The sequence below is a fragment of the Sceloporus occidentalis genome, unplaced genomic scaffold (genome assembly GCF_023333645.1).
Source record: "Sceloporus occidentalis isolate IW3139 unplaced genomic scaffold, rSceOcc1.0.p SCAF_13, whole genome shotgun sequence".
NCBI lineage: Eukaryota > Metazoa > Chordata > Lepidosauria > Squamata > Phrynosomatidae > Sceloporus > Sceloporus occidentalis.
Window position 1 is genome coordinate 9984371 of NW_028316993.1, and position 19894 is coordinate 10004264.

At 43.5% G+C, this 19894-nt stretch overlaps 1 protein-coding gene across 4 annotated transcripts in view; it reads right to left on the reverse strand.

The window, feature by feature from the left end:
- Positions 1-1460: 1460 nt before the first annotated feature.
- The window catches only part of ARHGAP33 (Rho GTPase activating protein 33), a 46853-nt gene continuing 28419 nt past the window's right edge, over positions 1461-19894 (reverse strand). For 3 of the 4 annotated variants that reach the window (XM_089478979.1, XM_089478976.1, XM_089478978.1), the window contains 9 exons: positions 17875-17957; positions 17589-17696; positions 16402-16547; positions 12527-12716; positions 10808-10953; positions 9285-9359; positions 7086-7646; positions 6262-6620; positions 1461-5199 (listed from right to left, as the gene is read on the reverse strand). In XM_089478979.1, coding sequence (XP_089335105.1) covers positions 4069-5199; positions 6262-6620; positions 7086-7646; positions 9285-9359; positions 10808-10953; positions 12527-12716; positions 16402-16547; positions 17589-17696; positions 17875-17957 — 2799 coding nt within the window. In that variant the 3' untranslated portion in view covers positions 1461-4068. The remainder of the gene's footprint in view (positions 5200-6261; positions 6621-7085; positions 7647-9284; positions 9360-10807; positions 10954-12526; positions 12717-16401; positions 16548-17588; positions 17697-17874; positions 17958-19894) is intronic. The other variant, XM_089478980.1, reaches the window with a different exon arrangement.

The window sequence follows — 19894 nt, forward strand, 5'->3', positions numbered from 1 at the left end:
ATAATTTCATGTAAAGTTTTTCTTCCCTTTTATTAAAATAAATAAATACAAGTAACTTATTACTTCCACTCTGTTTGTAAGCCAGATTTTGCTGGCAAGCATTAAGAATATTCTTATGTTTTTCCCCTCATTTGAATAGTTTTGATTAATTTAAAGCTAAAAAGAATTGATTAAAATCTTTTTTAAACAAAAAGGTCTTAGTCAAATGATGCAACTCCCAGGTATGGTTGTGAGGCCTCCCACCTCCCGCTGCAAAGACCAAATGAAACAATAGCCAAGCGCTGGGATATGAGACCGCAGACCCAAACTGCCAGTTTGCTTTTATTTGTTAATTGGTTTGTTTTAAGCCATTTAGTACAAGAGTCCAGGGGAAAAAAAGGGGGGTTGATTCATATCCAAAAAAAGGATGCAGCACATCAGGGACAATGAGTAAACATCGGCCTTTAAAATCATAGGCACGGGCAGACAGACAGTGAGAGCTTCACAGCATAAGTATGTGGGGCTGCACCCCTGAAAGTGTTCCTCTGATATACACAAAGGAAATTGTGTGATAGTAAGCCACAGCTTACACATACAGCAAAATGCAACTGTAAGGGGTGGGCTTCCAGATGCTCTAAGTACCACTCCCCTATCCCCTACCATTGGCTATGCTGGCTGGAGGTGATGGGATTGGCAGTCCAACACTTTGAGGATCACAGGTTGCGCACCTCTCCGGCAGAATACTCAAAGGTGCAACAGGATGAGTGCCATATAGGCCGCCACTGAGAAATATCATTGTTCAATGCTTCCCCATAAACTAGAAGCTGAAAACCTATGGCATAGTTTTGTTGTTGTTTTTTAAATACAACCTGTTTTACCAGTTTCTACTTCAAATGCTTTTTTTACAGAGGGGTCCAGGTAATCCAAAAAGCAGGCTGAAATGATACAATCCATTCCACTACTCCCTTCTGCTGGATGCTTCAAATGGGCCCACATCAAAGCAGGCCTCACCCATTCTACCCATGTACAAGTGAGTTGTACTAAATCAGTCACCCAAATCAGAACTGTCTTCAGGGTCTTACAGTGCACTGGCTGACATCATGTATCACACACATCATGGAGGGTAGCACTCTTTGTGCAGAGTATGTTTGTGTATGCAGTTTTGGATGGCGAAGAAGGAGTTAGTAAACAGCCCCTTCTGCTCCATCCAGAACAAGATATAAAATGCACACATCCTCATGTTATGTGCACATATATCAACAAAATTTCAGTCATTATACTCATAACGCCCTGAAACATACCTAAGGTCCAAAACATACTGCAGAAATAATCTAGTTTGAGACCACTTTAACTGCCCTGGATCAGTGCTAGGAAATCCTGGGAATTGTAGTTTATTGTGGCACCAGAGCTCTCTGACAGAGAAGGCTAAATGTCTCCCAAAACTACAGTTCCCAGAACTCCTTAGCATTGAGCCAGGGTAGTTAATGCAGTCTCAAACTGGATTATTTCTGCAATCTGAAATTTGATAGAAATCAGAACTATAATACATACCTTGCCCTCCAAACAAAGCTGTATTTATATTTCAAATATCCAAAACCTGGTGGCATTCACATGGGCATATTGATAGTCCCAGACAAATACTGGGACTATCTGAAGCTCACACCAGCATTTGTCTGTGTCTAAAAAAATGTAGAGTTCTACATTTATTTTCAGGCTGTTTCAGTATTCATCCAGGTCTACAATAAATGAATATGGATATTCCACAGGTTATGGAATAAATATTAAGCAACCCTCTCAGTTTTCACCTAAGGTAAAAATATATTCCAATCCAATACAGACCAGAGCATAGATTCAAGTTCCAAGAGCCTATCCTACATAGATTTTTAGGCACAGGCTTTTGAGTGTACCTTCACACCTTTGTAACACAAAAAGTAACTTCCCAGAAAACCAAGGAATGTAAGAAAGGAAAGCGATTTAGAAGAGGCTGGAGTTCATTCCCACAGCAATAGTACAAAGAAATCCAAGGCAACATTAGTGCAATTTCTGCAGTTAAAATAAAATGCTGATTAAACCCAACCTGAAACTGTTAGCACAGGTTGTGGCTGTTCTATGCTGAGAACCATATGGGAGCTGTAGATCTCTGAGTTATTTGTATATGACTTTTGTACACATGTGAATATCATTATCATTAAGATGGTAGATGCCTGGCAATGGTGGCAGGATGATGTGGATCTCACCACAGGAGAATGCCAGCCAGCTGGGGTGGCCAAGATCCAAGTAGAGTTAATCCCAAACTCGAGGGATTCAGCCCTGACAAAACCTTGGGCAGAACTTCAAAATGATGAGATTAAGGATGCAGTCCTATGTAAGTAAGCACACATAGGACTGGACTGTTAAAACGCAGGCACAAATCCAAGAACTTTTGAGGAGCCTCTGATTTCCATGGGATAGAGATAAACCCCCTCCCTGGCTGAAAACAACAGGAACCCAAATGCTTAAAATTGTTTGGATCACGCTGAAAGGAACAACAATACCACCATTCTCCCAAACACTTAATCCAATTACGTGGCACAGGCATCATCACTGCGGTTTGCTTTTTTGCTTTTGCTAACTGAAACCTGACATCCTGAAGGTTCCAAAAGAAGTCCACAGGTCATATAAAAGTGCTTTTGGGTTAGGCGTCACAAGGTCACCGGTTGCCCTAGCATGGTGGTTGAAAAGGGACAGCTTCCTCAACAAGGAATAAGGCATAGAGTCTCCTTCCCAGCCCACAGACCTAAAATACTGCCCGTAGAATATATACAAACATCTTCACAGACACACACACACACCAAAGCTCACACCACTTCCAGACACAAACACACATACACACAGATATGGACACCCAATTCTATGTCCTCCCAAGCACGCACAAACCTGGATCCCAGACACAGGCATATGCACATAAGCATTCCATGCCAGGCATACCTAAATCTTAAAGCCCACCCCTCCCTACACACACACATATACAAAGACCTTCCAATGCTAAATAAACACAAATCTGTTATTAACCTCCCACCCACACTGAGTGTGAATTTTCTGAACACACCACCGACTGCAGTTATGAATCTAAGAGTCTAAGATCCTGTAACAGGGAAACAGTGTGTGTGTGCATATATCTGTGTGCATTTTCTCATTGTAAGCATCCCATATTCCCCCAGCACATAGGTAAGGACTGGAATTCTTCTCTACTTCTGTCTCCCAGGAAATACTGGGAAAACAGTAGAAGAGGGAGGGTGCTGTTAATGTTTTAATTGGGTTAAAACAATGGTTAAAAAGTTTGAACTTGCTGCAAATACTTGAGGAAAACATATTTTGATCACTGCCCCCACCTCCACTCACCCTCCACTCAATCCCTGCCTTCCACTCAAATGCTTGTGATATCACACAGTGGTGCAATACATGAACACAAGTGGGCCAACAGCGCCCCACAGTGTCCACTTGGCACATGGGATCACCATGAGCATGGCTAGCAGTAATATTCATGTCTTGCAGACATCATATATTGGTGACATTGTAGGAGCAGCGTAGCCAAGGTAGACCAGGAGGATGTAATGGGGAGAGGGATTCAGCCAGGTCACTGTTCCACTGGGAACAAAGCTCTCTGGTTAAGGGTGTTAGAAATTAACTGCTGACTGAGGAGGAAGGAGCAGAGTGGAGAGATACAACATGGAGCATAACAAAACATGTAATGATGCAATTGATGGAGCCATTATGGCATCAAAGTGACGGAAGTGATATGATCCAAATGCTCCACTGCAGTGTCATGCTGTTTGTCTTGTGTGGGGCACCATGAAAGTGATGGAGCTGCCTTCACACATTCATGTGCTCTTGAAATATCCATTAGATTTAAGTACTCCGAATAGGACAGCACAGTCACCAATGACAGGTCTGGTGCATGATGTCACTGCCACTTGTCATGATATAGCTATCCCTCCACTGACTACACTTTCCACAGCAATGAGTGCCACAAAATAATTCCACAGATAAGGGCAGAAACCTGGAGCCCAGCCCCAAGAATCCCAAAGTGTACATCCATGGGGCAGTCTCTCAGCAGTAGCTGTGTGTCTGGCCTTCTGTGTACACAGTCCAGCTGGGTCCCAGGTAGCACCCAGGAGACCCTTCCCTCCTTTCCACATTGCCATACTGAGGGGGAGACTCCTCTAACTTGCGCAAAGATGAGAGGGGAGCTGAGGCTTGGCTTCCTGGATGAGCAGCGGGTCCATCATAGGTGATTATAGGTTCTGGACCGTAGGAAGGACGGCCCCAACAGGCTGAAGAAGGGCGATATAACTGCAACACAGTACGGCTGCATGGCAAAACATCCATGAGTTGGCAGTATTTCCCAGTGGGCGGATAGCCCCAGCCAAGCCTTTGCTTCTGAGGCAATGGAGGCCTGCTGTGATGTGAGAGAGGCTGGGGAGCCCCAGGATCAGAATGGCTACGGGGGTGTGCCGTTTCTGGTGGAGGGGAGGGAACAGGGGCAATGGAGGGGGGTTCAGGAAAAGGTACATTGACATAAATGGGCTCTTGCTGGGCCACTGAAGGAGGTGTGGGCTGGGGATGCGCCCGAGGGTTCTTTAGCATATGCTGGTGGGAAGCTGGAGGTGGGGGAAGAAAAGGCTGACGCCATGGTCTCTCGAACACACCGTAGGAGGCATTGAAGGTGGCAAAATAATCAGGGGGTGGGCAGGATGGCCAGGGCCGTGCCATCCCGGGATAAGCAGGTGGCTCCCCCACAATCTCATAGTAGAGATTCTCATGCTCCAGCTGGGGAGGGGGAGTCCCATTTACACCACCTCGAGGGGAGACTGGGAAGCGTCCATGGTGTCGATGCTCTGGGAGGAAGGATTGGTAAGTAGGGGGCCTGCTTTTGAGGAGCAAGTGACTGGGGGTTATGGGGAAGTGGGGAGGGGGAGGAGGTTTAGGTGGGGCTGGAGATTGGCTTGACAAGGGGTAGGGGTCTTGAGGCTGGCGAGGGGCAGGGTAGGGAACTGACACTGGAGGTGGCTGGTGGTGAAGACTATAGGCAGCTGGTGAGGCAGAAGGCTGGGAGGAGAGCTGGTAAGGATCCGAGAAGAAATGCAGCGGAGGCTCTTTTTGGGTCAAATCACTGAGGACCCTCCGGTATGGGGAAAAGGAATCCGAACTGCCCAAGGGAGAGGCCTGGTTGAGCAGCACCTGCAGGAAGAAAAGGCAAGGAAGGTGAACAAGCACAGAGCCTATCACTGCTTTTAAGTCATGCATTCCAGTTATTTATCATAATGTCCAAAAAGCAACTGCCATTCATCATTAAAATGATCCATTGCATTGTTACTTTAAAAAAAAAACCTTGAGGATTGATAGAGAATGGAATAAAACTGAAAAAATCAGTTAATTTTTTTGTAAAAGGTCTTAAGTACCCTTGAAATGTAAATTTAAGAACTGAAGTAACTTTATTATTACCTTTTTGCTCCAAAAAGTAACTCATTATCTGTGATAACATTACTTATAATTTATTAATACCAAGCTCTGACAGTGAGGAGAAGAAATCTTGTCTCCTGACTCATGCCTCTGACTCATTTACCCCTGGTCCCTTCCTAAGTATGATTTCTAGAGCCTGGGCTACCCAATAGTGTAGCAGCAGAAACAGTGGAGTTTCTCACATGGGAAGAATTTCTCTTAATTTCGAATGAAAAGAAAATGGAGCCAGAACGCATTCACATGAATTTGCTAGTTCAGCGAATTACATGAATTTGAATTGCGTTCAAACTGACTTCCCTTTGCCCGAAAATAGCTTGCCATTGCCTGAAATTGTGTGTGATCACCTCTCACGCAATAATGTAAAACCCCATGATTGTGTTCGGACTGACTTCCCATTGCCTGAAATTGCGTGTGGTAGTCTATCGTGCAATAACGTTAAACACTATGATTGCGTTCAGATTGCCATTGGATTATACTTCCAGTTTCCCTTGTCTGATAACGTCCAGTGACCGTTTTTGCATGACAGAAGGCCAAGTCATTAGTGTTTTCCCCACACTTTCCTGAATACAGCTCAAGACATTTGGGGACTTAAGGCAGACAGTGAAAATGGCAATATTTTCTTGAACCCACCTCACTCACTCCTCTCCTGACATTGTGGTAAAAATAAAACATACTAAATAATTTGAAAAATTCTGCTGCCTTTTAGTAGTACCCCAATATCAACACTCTGTTTAATGGTCAGCTCAGCCCTGCCTCCTGCTTTCTTAAAGCAATCCTCACCTGGTTTCCTGCTCGGCGATCATGGCACTGGCTTCTTGTACTCCTGCCCCTGGCCTGAGCTTGCAGAGACGAAGGTCCAACAGCTTTAGTGTTGGGACGCACCATGGAGTAAAGTGCCCGTGCTCCACTTGTCAGCTCTCCTGTCTTGCACTCCAATGACAGGGAGCGTCGGAAATGCGTCCGAGGTTCCTTCTGCCCAAGGCTGGCCTGTTGTTTCTGCTGAAGGGCTACCTGATGCGCACTCTCAGCCAGGGCCAATGCCATCAGTCGAGCTGGGTTTTTGGGGGGAGGGGGAGGGGGAATGTGCTGCAGCAACGACAAAGTACCAGGGGATGTGGGAGCCACTTCACCCTTTGGACCTGAATAGATAAAACAGAGAAAGAGGGACAGAAAAAGAGAGAGAAAAGTCAGAACCATTTCTACCATTAGGACAAAGCCCATAGCCTCCAACTGTCCCACTTTTCCAGGGACAGGCTCTGATTAATCCTCTGCTGTTCTCATTTTCTGAGCTGCTTTTAAAACAGTCTGGTTTCTCACTCCTCTTCCCCTTTGTTCCTGGTTTACTTCAACTACTACAAACTGAACTCAAAGTGCTGAAGTATTTTGCAAACAATTAACTAAGTAGAGGTTGGGGGGATGAAGTCTAGCCGTTGCTAAAATCAGTACATAACTGTCAGGCTTCACTGACAGGGTGTTTTTCTGCACTAATATTTTATTAGTTTATTTATTATCAGTATAATTTATTATAATATAGGGCTCCCCTTTATGTCTATGAAAATATTTTTTGAACAATGCTCAAAAAGTTTAGTCCTGCTGGCACTCACTGTGTGGGGATGAGTGGCCTTTGGTTTGTGTGATCTTGCAGCGGACTTCACGTTCACAAGTGTCACTAAGCTGTCCACCAGCAGCGCACAGCAGCATGGAGATCATGTGTGGTGGGGAGGCGTGCACATTCAGCCCTCTTGTCTCACCACCAGTGAACATTTCCAGTACTTTGTTGGGTAGGGTGATGGGCAATGGCTCTGATGTGTCCTTGCCAATCGAGGGGGGTGAACAGGGTGAGAGGGCCCCAGCAGGACTTGGTGAGCTGGATTCATCCAGATGTGAGGGCTGCTGAGCAGGAGGGCTGCACTGGAAGGTGAGAGGGTCAAAGTCCAAGCCACGGAGACCAGGGGGGCTTAGTTCCAACTCCGAGTCCAGCTCTGAGTCACCTTCCAACCAGGAGGAACGGCGCCGTGCAGCCAGGTCTCCTATCCCAACAGCCAGGCTTTCACCCTGGCCTGACACAGAGGAGCCCAAAGATGAACACGAGCGACATGGCTTGAGGGTAGAGAAGGCATCACTGCTGGAGTGTGGGCGCCGAAGGCAGGTCAGCTTGGGAAGGCCTGGGGGGAGGGGGGAACCAGAGAGAGAGAAAAAAGGAACAACCACTGAGATTAATGATATGCACATACCAAGCCTACGATCAATGAGATATGGACATAAACCGCATATCTCAAAATAAGAGTCAATGTTAAACAGTGTGATATTTTCACCTAAGGTAACTGCTTGCAGGACAGCTTGCATGGTCAATTAATTAAGGTGGTACAAATTCCTCTTCCCTCCAATGTAACATCTTACTGTTGTATGGTCACATTCCATATTCTTTAAGGGGCACAGGGCAAATCTTCACTATTGAGATTGTCCTAATACCTTTATTAAAAACTGAAAAGGCACAAACATCTCTGTGCAAGCATTCAAGTTCTCTTTCTTAGGCATATAAATCTTGAATACTTGCAGCACCTAGGGAGGAGGGGTTGCAGTGGTCTATAGGGATAATATCCCCCTGACCAGGTGTCCTATCCCTCAGTGTGCAGGGTTGAAGTTTGCATTCAGAAGATCTCAGGTTTCATACCCAGAATGATCAGAAAGTTAACATGTTTCTAGGACCCTGGAGAGCTGCTTCCAGTTGAAAGCAGATAATCCTGGGTTAGATAGATAAATAATCTGACCTCACATGACTCAGGGCCCAAACAGACAGGCCAAAATAAAGCTGCTTTGAGTTACTTTGGAGGTATGCTATTTAAATTATGCATGCATCCTAAGAGGCCAGAAGCTGTACCACAGCTACGCTCCAGTCCTTAGCACTGTAGCGTGGCCTTGGCACGGCTTCCAGCCTCTTAAGATATGTGTATCATTTGAACAGCATACCTCCAAAATGACCTGAAGCAGCTTTATTTTGGCCTGTCTGTTTGGGCTCTTAATTTCATATATTTTTATGATACATCTGAGATGTGTGGGAGGATCCTCATGGGCTATACACATCTGATAGGTGTCTTCCAACACATATGGTTTAATGGTGAAACCATTCACTCAAAACCACAAGGTTGCGAGTTCAAGACCAGCAAAAGGGCCCAAGCTCGACTCAGGCTTGCATCCTTCCGAGGTCGCTAAAATGAGTACCCAGACTGTTGGGGGCAAATTAGCTTACTTGCTAATTAACTTACTTGCTGTTCACCGCTATGATCTTTGGAATAGTGGTATATAAATAAAAAACAAAAAAACCAAAAATGAACTAAGAGCAACACAGTACCGTCACATACATACATATTCTGTTTGTTTCTCTAGCAGAGGAAACGATACAGCAATTGTGTTAGGATATAACCTGAGAATGAGTTCATGCAATCCCCTTTTTACTGGGAAAATCACAATGAAGGTTGGCAGTCTCTGCAGCCCCCGATAACTTCTCATTTCTATCTCTCAGTATAGGGCACCCCTAATATTAGACAGAGTAAGGATGCCATCCAGGTGGCAGATGCTTATTGATGCCAACAAACTGCAGGAGTGTGGTTTGTGCCATATGCATGGTTCTAAGATGGCTTGCTACTTGTGGAAGACATTTATTACTTGTGTTGAAGAAAATTCAACTGCCAGTCAAGTCAAATTTTTGGAGCTGAAATGGGAGGTGGGGTTATTTTATTCTTTGTTTCAGACAGCAAAAGGTCTTGAGACAACTCTGTCCCAGCACTTGAAATCCTGGGTACCTGTCATGCTGGCCTGTGATGTCAGAGATTCTTCACTCTTGGCTGATCGTAGGGTGGTGGTCTCAGCCTGCCTCCCTAAAGGAAAACAAGAGAAAGATGTAGATTTGTTGCATTTTTACCCAACCTTTCCCTAGTAAGTTCAGGATGCCATGTGTGGCTCTCTCCCTTTCTACCTTATCCTCACATAACCATATGAGGTAGGTCAGCCATCCCCTGTGGTTCCAGTCTCAGATCAGAAATGGGGATGGGGAGTACTGAATGAGAAAGAGCAGGCAGGGTCCCAGAATGTTCTTAGGAGCATGGGAATTTGTTTTAAAGTGTTGGTTTTTCAAAGATGAAGAATTACTAGCAATAGAAAATGTTAATCACTGTACCCAAAATCCCACAGTCACTGCATTACCCAAGGATCATCATTCAAAGTAACTTGATACAAGAAATGTCACTTTACTTCCAAGCTCTGCTAAAGTAAATCAAATCAAGCAAATTTTGTAAACATGTCTCCATTCACATTGACTTGCCTTTTCTTTCTTGAATGTTTGACTATGGCCTAAAGTGCATTTAACTGGAAGTAACAGAATTTAATCTGTCCATCTCCAAGCATCCCTTGATTCAGTTACCTCCTTTAACTACTTGTTCTCTAGAGAAGAATTCAAAATACGTTGGAAATTCTGAAACTTCATCAACAAATATTAAAGCTTCTGTTGTTATATAATTATGCTGTTGTTAGGGTTTATGATCCTGAAAGACATCTTTCCACAAAAATTTAGCTAAAATTGGGGGATGTCTAGAGACTGAATCTTGCTGGATGTATTCAATAAATGGGTGCCAAATCTTACGAAAGGTCAATCCAGAGTCTGTTGTTATTATCTGCCATTTTCTCCATAAACCACAAGTCCCAGAGTCTAGCCCACCATCCTGCAATATTCAACTTTCCAGTTTTCCAGTTCTTGGCTATCTCTAGCCTGGCAACAGCCAGAAGCAAACTAGTAAGTTCTTTATGCTGCAGGGCTTTATTTTCATTCATAAAAATGGAGAACAGGAGCAGGAGTGGTGATAATTGTATACTTTGTTTAGTGATCTTGGAGATCAGTTGTAAAATTTCTGTCCAGTACTTATACACTAAGGGACAATCCAGCCACATATGTACAAAGGTTCCCCTACCTGCACAACCCCTCCAGCATTTTGGATTAGCATTGGTAGGCATCCAAGCCAATTTGATTGAGGTGTTCTTACCAGATGTATGAATTTATCATTTTTAAACAGCTTTTAAAATTAAGCTGAGGATATCTGGCTGCAGTTTCATTGCCCTTCCCCCAAATTCTAACTCCTATAATAAACCAAGAGGGTTCTCAAGGGTTACTTTGTTGAGATAAGAATTTCTGTAACAGATTTTCTTTTTCATGACCTTTGTATGTCTGAGCAGGTGTGTCTATGCGTGCTCAAAGAATAACCAGATAGGAAAGAGAAGACACAGTATAGCCTAAGGCAGCATGTGCTGTTCTGATGTTTGTTGGGTCTCTCACCTGGCAGAGGCTCTCCAAGCCCAAAAAACTCTCCAAGTCGATGTGATTTCTTGCGGAATGTGACTGGTGCTTTGCCAATGGCAAAGAAGGCCTTCCAGCCAGGGCCTGACGTCTTCCGCAACCTCCCATTAGTTTCTGCCTTTTGCCTACAGATGGGAGAGACTGGTCAGTGTTGTGCCACTAGCTCCAGCTACTAAGGATCCAGGTACTCTACCAGCAAGCACCCTTAATGGCAAAGCTAAAACAGACACAAAATGCTCCTATTTCATACACCAGGTGCCACAGGATCACTGGATGTGTGTGTTCGTGCCTTCAAGTCACCTGTTGATTTATGGCAACCCTGTGAATTTCTTTTTCATTTTTTCACAGGAATTTCACAGGATTTTCTTAGGCAAGGAATACTCAGAGGTAGTTTTTCCAGTTCCTTCCTCTGAAATATAGTCTACAGCACTTGGTATAGACATTGGCAGTCTACCATCCAAGCATACAGCTCTTAAAACCAGTACTGTTGTGGAGCCAGTGTTTTAAAGTTCAAAACATCAGGAATTATTAATTAGCAAGGTTGATGATATAATCTGCCACACCCTCTTGGGCTTCTGCGTTCCTTCTGATCTTCGCTGCAATACTCAAATAGTAGCTGGACAGGCATGTATTCTCCTAGCAGCTATGGGCAAGATCCAGAGGTGTCCTTCAGCATCCAATATCAGGAGTTTCCTACTCTTCTCTTCTTGTTGCAACACTCTATGGTGCCAACATTCTGTTCCAAAGGATTTCTCAGCCCCAAATGAGGCAGGTTTCCAATTCCAAAATAGGATCCACCACCAACAAACCAATGGATTCTGGTCGGTATACTGTTGAGAATTATTCCTCTTGTAATGCAAAGTATTTTGGAGAAGCAGGGTCTTTCATGAGCTTTAGTTTTACAAAAATCCTGCTTCTGTGGAAGAGGGAAAACTGACTTATTGATAGGAATCAACAGATTTGTCTACATTTTTAAACTCTCCATAAGCGCATGGCTAAGGACTGTCGTGGTGAGTGTCTGCATTTCACAATTTACCACTACATCATAACTGACTTGGTTTTTCATAGAACCCTAAATAGTGCCATTCTGAATCCCAGTAAAGGCTATTTATTCTACCACCATTCAAAGTGCTGGTTGGGAGCTGCAATGAGGTTCAAATCCATGTTATTAGAATGACTGTATATGAGTCTGCCTTCTTGGTAGCTGCTGTCTGGTTTTGGAACACCCTTTATAAAAAAGGTTACACTGATGCCCTTCTCATTATTCTTTTCATAGGCAGGTGAAGACTTCTTCATTTCAGCAGGCCTTTGACTGCTCAGGGGGAAAGTGCCCTTCATGTGTAGTGTTGTTAGTATTTGTTATTCTTCTTTTTAATAGTTATGCTTCTAACTGCTTGTAATATTATTGATAGTTTCTATTTTTAACTTTTGAATGAAGTAGGTTTTTTAGCTGTATCTGTTTTAGCTTTTGTAAGCCATCATGTGTCCCAGACTGGAAAAAGGCAAGATATAAATAAATATAGCAATAATCACAACCATGAAGGCAACAACAAAATCTTGTCCAAAGAAGCCATCCAAATAACACTGGAAATTTCCAAACAGTGCATGAAAGTAATATCATTGGCCTGTGATTTTTTTCCCCCCTGCATTATCAAGTATTTAGGATTATACTTCCTCTGTTTATGGAGACCCCATTACCTGGTGTCAGGTGAACCCAATACAGTGGAGATTTTTCCTTGTCCCTGCAAATTGGTGGATCCATGCCTTGTCTCTGGTTTGGTGATCTTGCATAGGGCCTGAGTACGAGCCTGAGCTTCTTCCAAGGATAGCAACCGGGTGGAGGGACAACTGACCATCTGGGATTTGGGTCGGGGAAGGAAGCAGCGTCCTGTTGGAGGAGACAAGAAGTGACAAGTCAAACAGAGACAAAGCCTCAGACTTGTATCATCAGTTCAGGCGGACTGCCCAGTGCTACCCCATAAAACAGATACAGCAATGCCAATGCAATGGTTCTATTTGTTGCTCCCCCAGATATCATTGGACTACAGCTCCTAGAATCGTGATGTGGCTATCTTGATTAGGACTCATGGGAGTTGAAGTCCATCAAAATCAGAGAACATGGCTTTTGAGACCACTAGCCATGACCTTTTTAAAGGTATTTGCCTGAATATCTGAGACTGGAAGCAGATAGATGGGCACAATGACCTGAATTCTTATATCTCTGTGTTGGCATGTCCCTGTCCCTAAGTCCCTGACCTCCTCATACTGAAGTGGGAAATGTTAAGAGGCATATTACTTGCATTCACTTGATCTGTGACTTGGGAACTTGCTTTATCAAGGTCCCTGACTGTGAGCACCATTGTACCACAGTTGAGAAACAATTCTCCCAGCCAGCATAGCCACTGGGGCCAGCCAGTAAACACAACAGGAGGGGATCCTGGGGTAAATGAAACACACCTGTATCCTTCATCCCACAAAATTTGATCACTGGTTTTGCCAGTTTTTAAAAATATTTGACAGCTTAAAAAGTAAGCATTAGAATTCAAGTTTTGAAAAGGCAGGCACAAAACACATGGGCCAAAATGACCATGACAAGGCTGTGCTGGCGCTGTTTGCATGAGGGCCATGGAGGCCACATACACCCAACCCCGATCTGGGCCGCCACTGCAGTCCTGAACCAGGTCGCCAAAAAGGAGCTGATTTTTCCAGTCCCTTTTGGCCCGGTTATTCTGCAAAGATGCAGTGTCAGCACACTTTCCTGCCACATTCAGGACGTTTGTCAGCTAAATGCTATGCCCCGAACATGGCAGAAAACTGCATCATTTGGCCCATCTGTTCTGGGCCTCAGGCACAAAGTCAAAGAAGACCATCAGCCAAAAAATGCAAGATGCCAATATGACAATATTGATAGAAATAAGAGCATTAAGACAGAATGAAACAGGACAAGCAAGAAATAAAACAGGAAATGAAGCAGATGGGAGGTGAGATCAAGCAGAAGATAAAAACAGAATTGAAAGAAATCAAGCAAACAATGCAAGTAAGCAATAGGCCTGGTACAAGTTAAATCTAAAATATGAACTCTCAAGGAAAAGAAAACAGGAATTAGAAGAAAATTGTAAAAGGATGGGAGGCAAAAAAGAAGGATTAGATAAAAGAGCAATCTGGGATCAGAAGATGACAGAAAAATGTTTAATAATCAAAGGACTGCTGAAGCCGCCTGGGAAATGTGCACGTGCCATGTGCGCACGCATGGCCGCCCGGCAAGCACAAGCCCCATTATATCTAATGTGGCTTGTCCTAGTAGCAGCATCCTACTAGGATACTAATGGGGCTTGTGAATGGTACACACAGTGTGTGCACAGTCACACACCAAGCATGAGCCCCATTGGTTATAATGGGGCTCAAGCTTACACGTTGCTTTATGCGGGGAGGTCCAGAATGGATCCCCCGCATAAAGCAAGGGCCCACTGTATGTAAGTAGTGTACCTTAACTCTTATTTTAAAATAGGATGTTAAGAATTTCTTGGGAAAACAACAGATCCTACCAATAAATGAAATTAATGAAAACCAAATGAAGAATTGAACAATAGAATTATGTCAGTGTACATAAAAAAAATGGAATTGACTTTCACTGTACAGAATATGGCTGTTGACTGCAGATGCTGGATGATGTAACACAAGTGAAAGGTTGCAGCATGGTGATTGACATGGAGTGTCATGAATCACACCATATAGCATATGCCTAGGATGACAAAGCAGACATGATGCAAATGACTGATACAAGAGGACTACTGAAGACACCTGTATGAGACACTCATGTCATGGACAAAGTATCATGGATGTGTTCTGTGTGGGTTGCTGCTGTTAGTGGATGGTTGACTGAATAGTTGTTGGCTGGTATATAGCGCTGTAAATTCTGTACAAAGAACTTGGGGTCTCTGAATGAGCACTTTGCACAGTTATAGGTGCTGACAGTCTGCCGAGCATTATCTATTTGCATGTGCTCAGACAGAAGGACTGCAGGTGGCTCTGACAGATTATAATTACAACAATTAGAAATAAAGGAAGCTATTTAAAGAAATCAAAAATAGAAAAACTTCTAGGTCCAGATGGCTTTACAGCAGCATTATATTATTAAAAAAAACTTCTAGAACAACTAATACACCCACTACAACAGACAATGAATTCAATTTTAAAAGGGAAAATACCAGGGTTATCATTTAGTACTTTAATCTCCCAAAAGATAAGGACCCACTGGAAGTTAAAAACTACATGCCTATATTTTTTGTGGGTTTTTCAGGCTATGTGACCATGTTCTAGCAGAGTTTCTTTCTGATGTTTCGCCAGCATCTGTGGCTGGCATCTTCTGGTTCTCTGAAGATGCCAGCCACAGATGCTGGCAAAACGTCAGAAAGAAACTCTGCTAGAACATGGCCACATAGCCCGAAAAACCCACAAAAAACTATGGATGCCAGCCATGAAAGCCTTCGACTTTACATGCCTATATCATTGTTTAATATAGAATATTGGCAGAAAGATTTTTAAAAGTACTCCAGCAGTTGGATTCATGAAGATAAATGTGGCTTTCTCCCAAACAGATGAAGGAAACTAGAAGGTCATCATTGAATATAATGAAAAGAGACCAGACTAACAGTTATCATTGATATTTCTGGACATAGAAAAAGTGTTTGATAATGTAAATGGGGCATTCATGGTGAATGTGTGGATGTAGGACCAGTACTGCTTATGAGATGTGCTGCATTTTGTTCCAAAAACAACTTGGCTTGCATTAATTATACACCTTGACCTGAGTGGGACTTTAGTCTTATTTAGAAATCCAACCCCATACCCATCCACCACCCACATGGAGTTTATAGCTCTCACTCTCTCTCTTTCTCTCTGTGTGTATAAGTGTAAGAGAGACAAACAGAGGATGAGCTTCTTGGCCTCTTCTCAACACATCTTCATCATATATCTTTGCAGACTGTATTGGGGGCTGCATGTCTGCAAACAGAGCTGGTACTACTTGTGCAAGATCCCTGCACTTAGAATCAGAGCTTGGGAAAGTTATTTTTGGACCACAACCCTCTAGGCAGTGGCCTCCAGGCAATGGCGATGTGGGTTGAGGATTCTGAGTTGTAGTTCAAAAAGGAACCTTTCCACACCTAGAAAATCAGTGATATATTATAGTTCTATCACTACACACTACAGAGTGATCCATGCTACTCCAGTGTATGGGAAGCCTGGGGGCTGAGTGATGAAGAAGCAACAGAGAGGATGTGGCCTTTGTTTTCATCCCTGTCCTTCCCCAAGATAATTATACTTGCATAGGAGATGAAAATAGGGTTTCATTCTCAATAGGTGGGGGAGGGTGGAAACTAGTGATGGCTCCTTGCCTGTGGCTGGAATAAACTGGCAGCTGGGGAAACAAAGCTACATTGATTCTATAAACATCAGCAATCTGAACTGTCACACTTTCCCTTGAGAAATGTGGGATATGTAATATGTGAGAGAAGGATGCTGAGAGATTTCTCAGAAACTTGCACAATAAACATTTGGTGGGACTGAGGTACCTGCGCCATCTTTGCCAACAGAGGTGAAAGTGTCACTGAAGAGAGTCTGGACATTGTTGAGGAGGAATTCAACTACAAGGGACTGAACCCGGACTTCCTGGAAGGCATCAGCTCCACACTGAGCAACAGACTCCAGAGCCATTGACCTATCATGGAAAGTAGAAGGGGCATTACTGGGCAGCCAGGCACAAGAATGTCTAGGTGGAAACAAGCATACTGAAGTCCCAAGACATAATGCTTGTGGTCTATAAAGGATAGTCCCAAGGGAGCAAATTCACTTGGAGGCAAGCCAGACCCATAAAGCAGAATGACACTTTATGACCATGAAGAACATTGGCAAGACCCTGTAAGTAGAAGGAAGCTGATGTTTGGAAGGTATGTTGTGGAGAAGTGACTGCATCAGGCATGAGGAAAGGGAAAAGGGGTGTTGGTGGAGAGGGGGAGATTAAATGCTGCTATACCCTCTAACGTTTCACAGATGACATCTAGGAAACATGTGGCCAAGCAACATCAGAGTGTGGTCAAGATGGCAAAATTTATTAATACGGAAGAACACACAAGCTAAGAAAGGTGCAGCAGTTTGCTTTTGCCTGAGCATATACAGAAAGGCAAGATTCCACCCTGTCTTCTTCTCTCCTTCCACCCGCATTGAGTTAACTGTGTGCTAACTACTTTTGCACTTTGCAATCAGTTTACAGCAACTGAAATAAACAGAGGACAAAGAAGGGGAAATGGGAGGAGAGAGAAACTGGGACATTTCAAAATCAGCTGAAAAGGTGGATGACAGAAGATTAATCAGAACTGTCTCTGCCAAAGCAGGACAATTTTGGGGGGTATGTGCTGGTAGAATCTACAGACTTTTGCTAGCAAAACCTGCACCAGACCCTCTAAAACAATAAAAAAAAACTGGATCAGTGTGCCAGGGAATGATAGGAAAGAACCAGGGAAGCCAAATAATGCTCAAGAGCTGTGGATTCTTATCACCAGGAGTAAGTATTTTTAAAAGTTGCGTATAACACCCCAAATAATGGTTGGCAGCAGCTAGTAATCGCTGATATCATAGGGAAAATATGAAGGCAACATGGGAAAGGTAACAATAGCAGTGCAAAAAGGAGCTGGAGATAATGCAAAGCAGAGCATTTGTGCATTAAAGGGAAGGCACAGGGGAAGTGCCAGTGCCACCTCACCGCAGCAGGTTGGGTGCCCAAACGATGGCTAAATTGCGGATATGCATGCTGGTGTTTTGACTGTGCATAGCCATGCGTGCCAGGTGCCGCAGGAGGAACTCCAGAGTCCTGTTGGGATAGAGCAGAAGCAGCTACAGCTAAAGGGACTGCTTCTACCATCTGCCCTCCCAACTCCTTGTAACCTTGCCTATGCCCCAAATCCCCTTCCCGCTCCCACTCCCAGATGCCTCTACCCAAAATCCCTGCCCAGTTTGGAAGGCTGTGCTTGTTATAACCCATAGCATACCTATAGTGGGGTGGAGGCAGCTGCTGGATGACATCATGGACTTGCACCAAGCGGTCCTCGTTCCCTGAAACTGACACAGCCTCCTGCAAGGATGGGAAAAGAAAAGTCTGGAGGAGGGGAGGTCAGCATGGCTCAGGTGGAGCACAATGGTGTCAATGTATTTATGTATTTGTTAACTATTTATATTTTAAAATATTTGTATGCTTCTGTCCATCAAACTCAGAATTCAGAATAAGAAACAAGAATATCAGCATCAAAATAAAGTAATGAGAGGCAGCCAATAAAAATATGGGCACAAGGCAGAATTATTATAAACATATAAAGTGCCAGGCTAAATAAGAATGGGTGGGAAGCACATTTAATTATACTTCTAGTGTTTCGTGGGTTTTGTTAGTGTCTTCAGTCATTTCTGACTTAAGGCAATCCCATCACAGGGTTTTCCTGGCAATATTTGTTCAGAGGTGGTTTGCCATTATCTTCCTCTGAGGCTAATATAGTGTCACTTGCCCAAGGTTACCTGGTGTGTTTCCATGGTTGAAAGGAGATTCAAACCCTGCTCTCCCTGAATCCTTGTCCAACACTCCAGCATCTACATACCTGGTCCTCTCACCATGTTAGCTCTACTTTGAGAGTAGGCTTGCTGAAATACTTAAGAGTAGACTTACTGAAAGTGATTACATTTAAACATTTCAGTCACTGAGCCTATTGTAATTAACCCTGGTATCTAATAGACTGTAAAGAAGGTGACAACCTGGCCTCCTTAGGGAGGTGTCACCACTACAGAAGCCCTCTGCATTGTAGCTGCATTGCATGCTTCTAATGAAAAATCACAGAATCATAGAGAAGAAACCAAGGGCCATCCAGTCCAATAATGTAGTTTGATGCCACTTGAACTACTGTTTCTCCATCCTATGGAATCCTTGGACTTAAAGTTTTACAAGGTCCTTAGCCTTCACTGCCAAATAGTGCTGGTGCCTCACAAAATTTATAAATCCCAGGATTCTGTAGGATGGAGCTATGGCAGTTAAAGTGGTGTCAAGCTGCATTATTTCTACAGTGTAGATGTACCCAAGGATGCATGCAAATCTCCGGTTAGACAAAGAGCCTTTTAGCTGGCTGAACAACACGCAGTACAAGGTCAATTGATTTAAATCAAGTGTTGCAATTTGCAAAGAGACTTAAATGTCCAACCAAGAAAATAGGTTTTGGTTATGTATGTGTGTTTGAATGACAAGCTGTGAGCAACTGTGGTTGCTCCTTAATGGATAATACAGTATGCTCAACCCCATGATATCATCAGGGACCATCCCTAGTCTCAGGTTTTAGCCCAGAAATCTCAGGATCTGAGATAATCCTTGATATGGCAAGCCTGCTGTTAAGCACAAAAAAGGGGGCTCCTACTCCTTGGTTTAGAGACTCTCCTGCTATATACGTTTGGTTACCTTTATATTTATATCCTGCTTTTCTTCCATCACTGAACTGAAGATGGTGTACATTGGATTTTCAAGGATCTCCCCTCCAGTCACTGTACAGATTGAGACGTGGCCTAACTTCAGCAGGTGACAACATCATTTGCTTTGCTGTTTTTTATTTCAATGGTATACTCCATGCAACTGTGATTGATTCTTGATCTATCATGTTTAAGTGGGCTATCCCTTGTAATGTGACCAGGATCTGCCCCGATAACATTACAATGGATCATCCTTAAGTCTCAGGTTTGGGCCCTGAAATCTTAGGTCCTAGGACAGTTGTGATCTGACAACCCCAAGCTATTTCCACCCAAACGTCTGGACAGAAAGGAAGCTGAAAATATAAATGTTGATTTACATTTCTAACAAAATTCAGAAAGTAAGAAGTGGGATGCAGTACCCATTATATTTGTACACTTCAAGTGTTGAGAATCGCACCAGAATTTTAAAGAGGTGATTGTGGTGTGGGAATTAGAGATCACAGTAAAGACAGGATGTAATTAACCCCGCATGCTTTCCCTCCGGCTTCATGCCAAACCAACAAACAGACA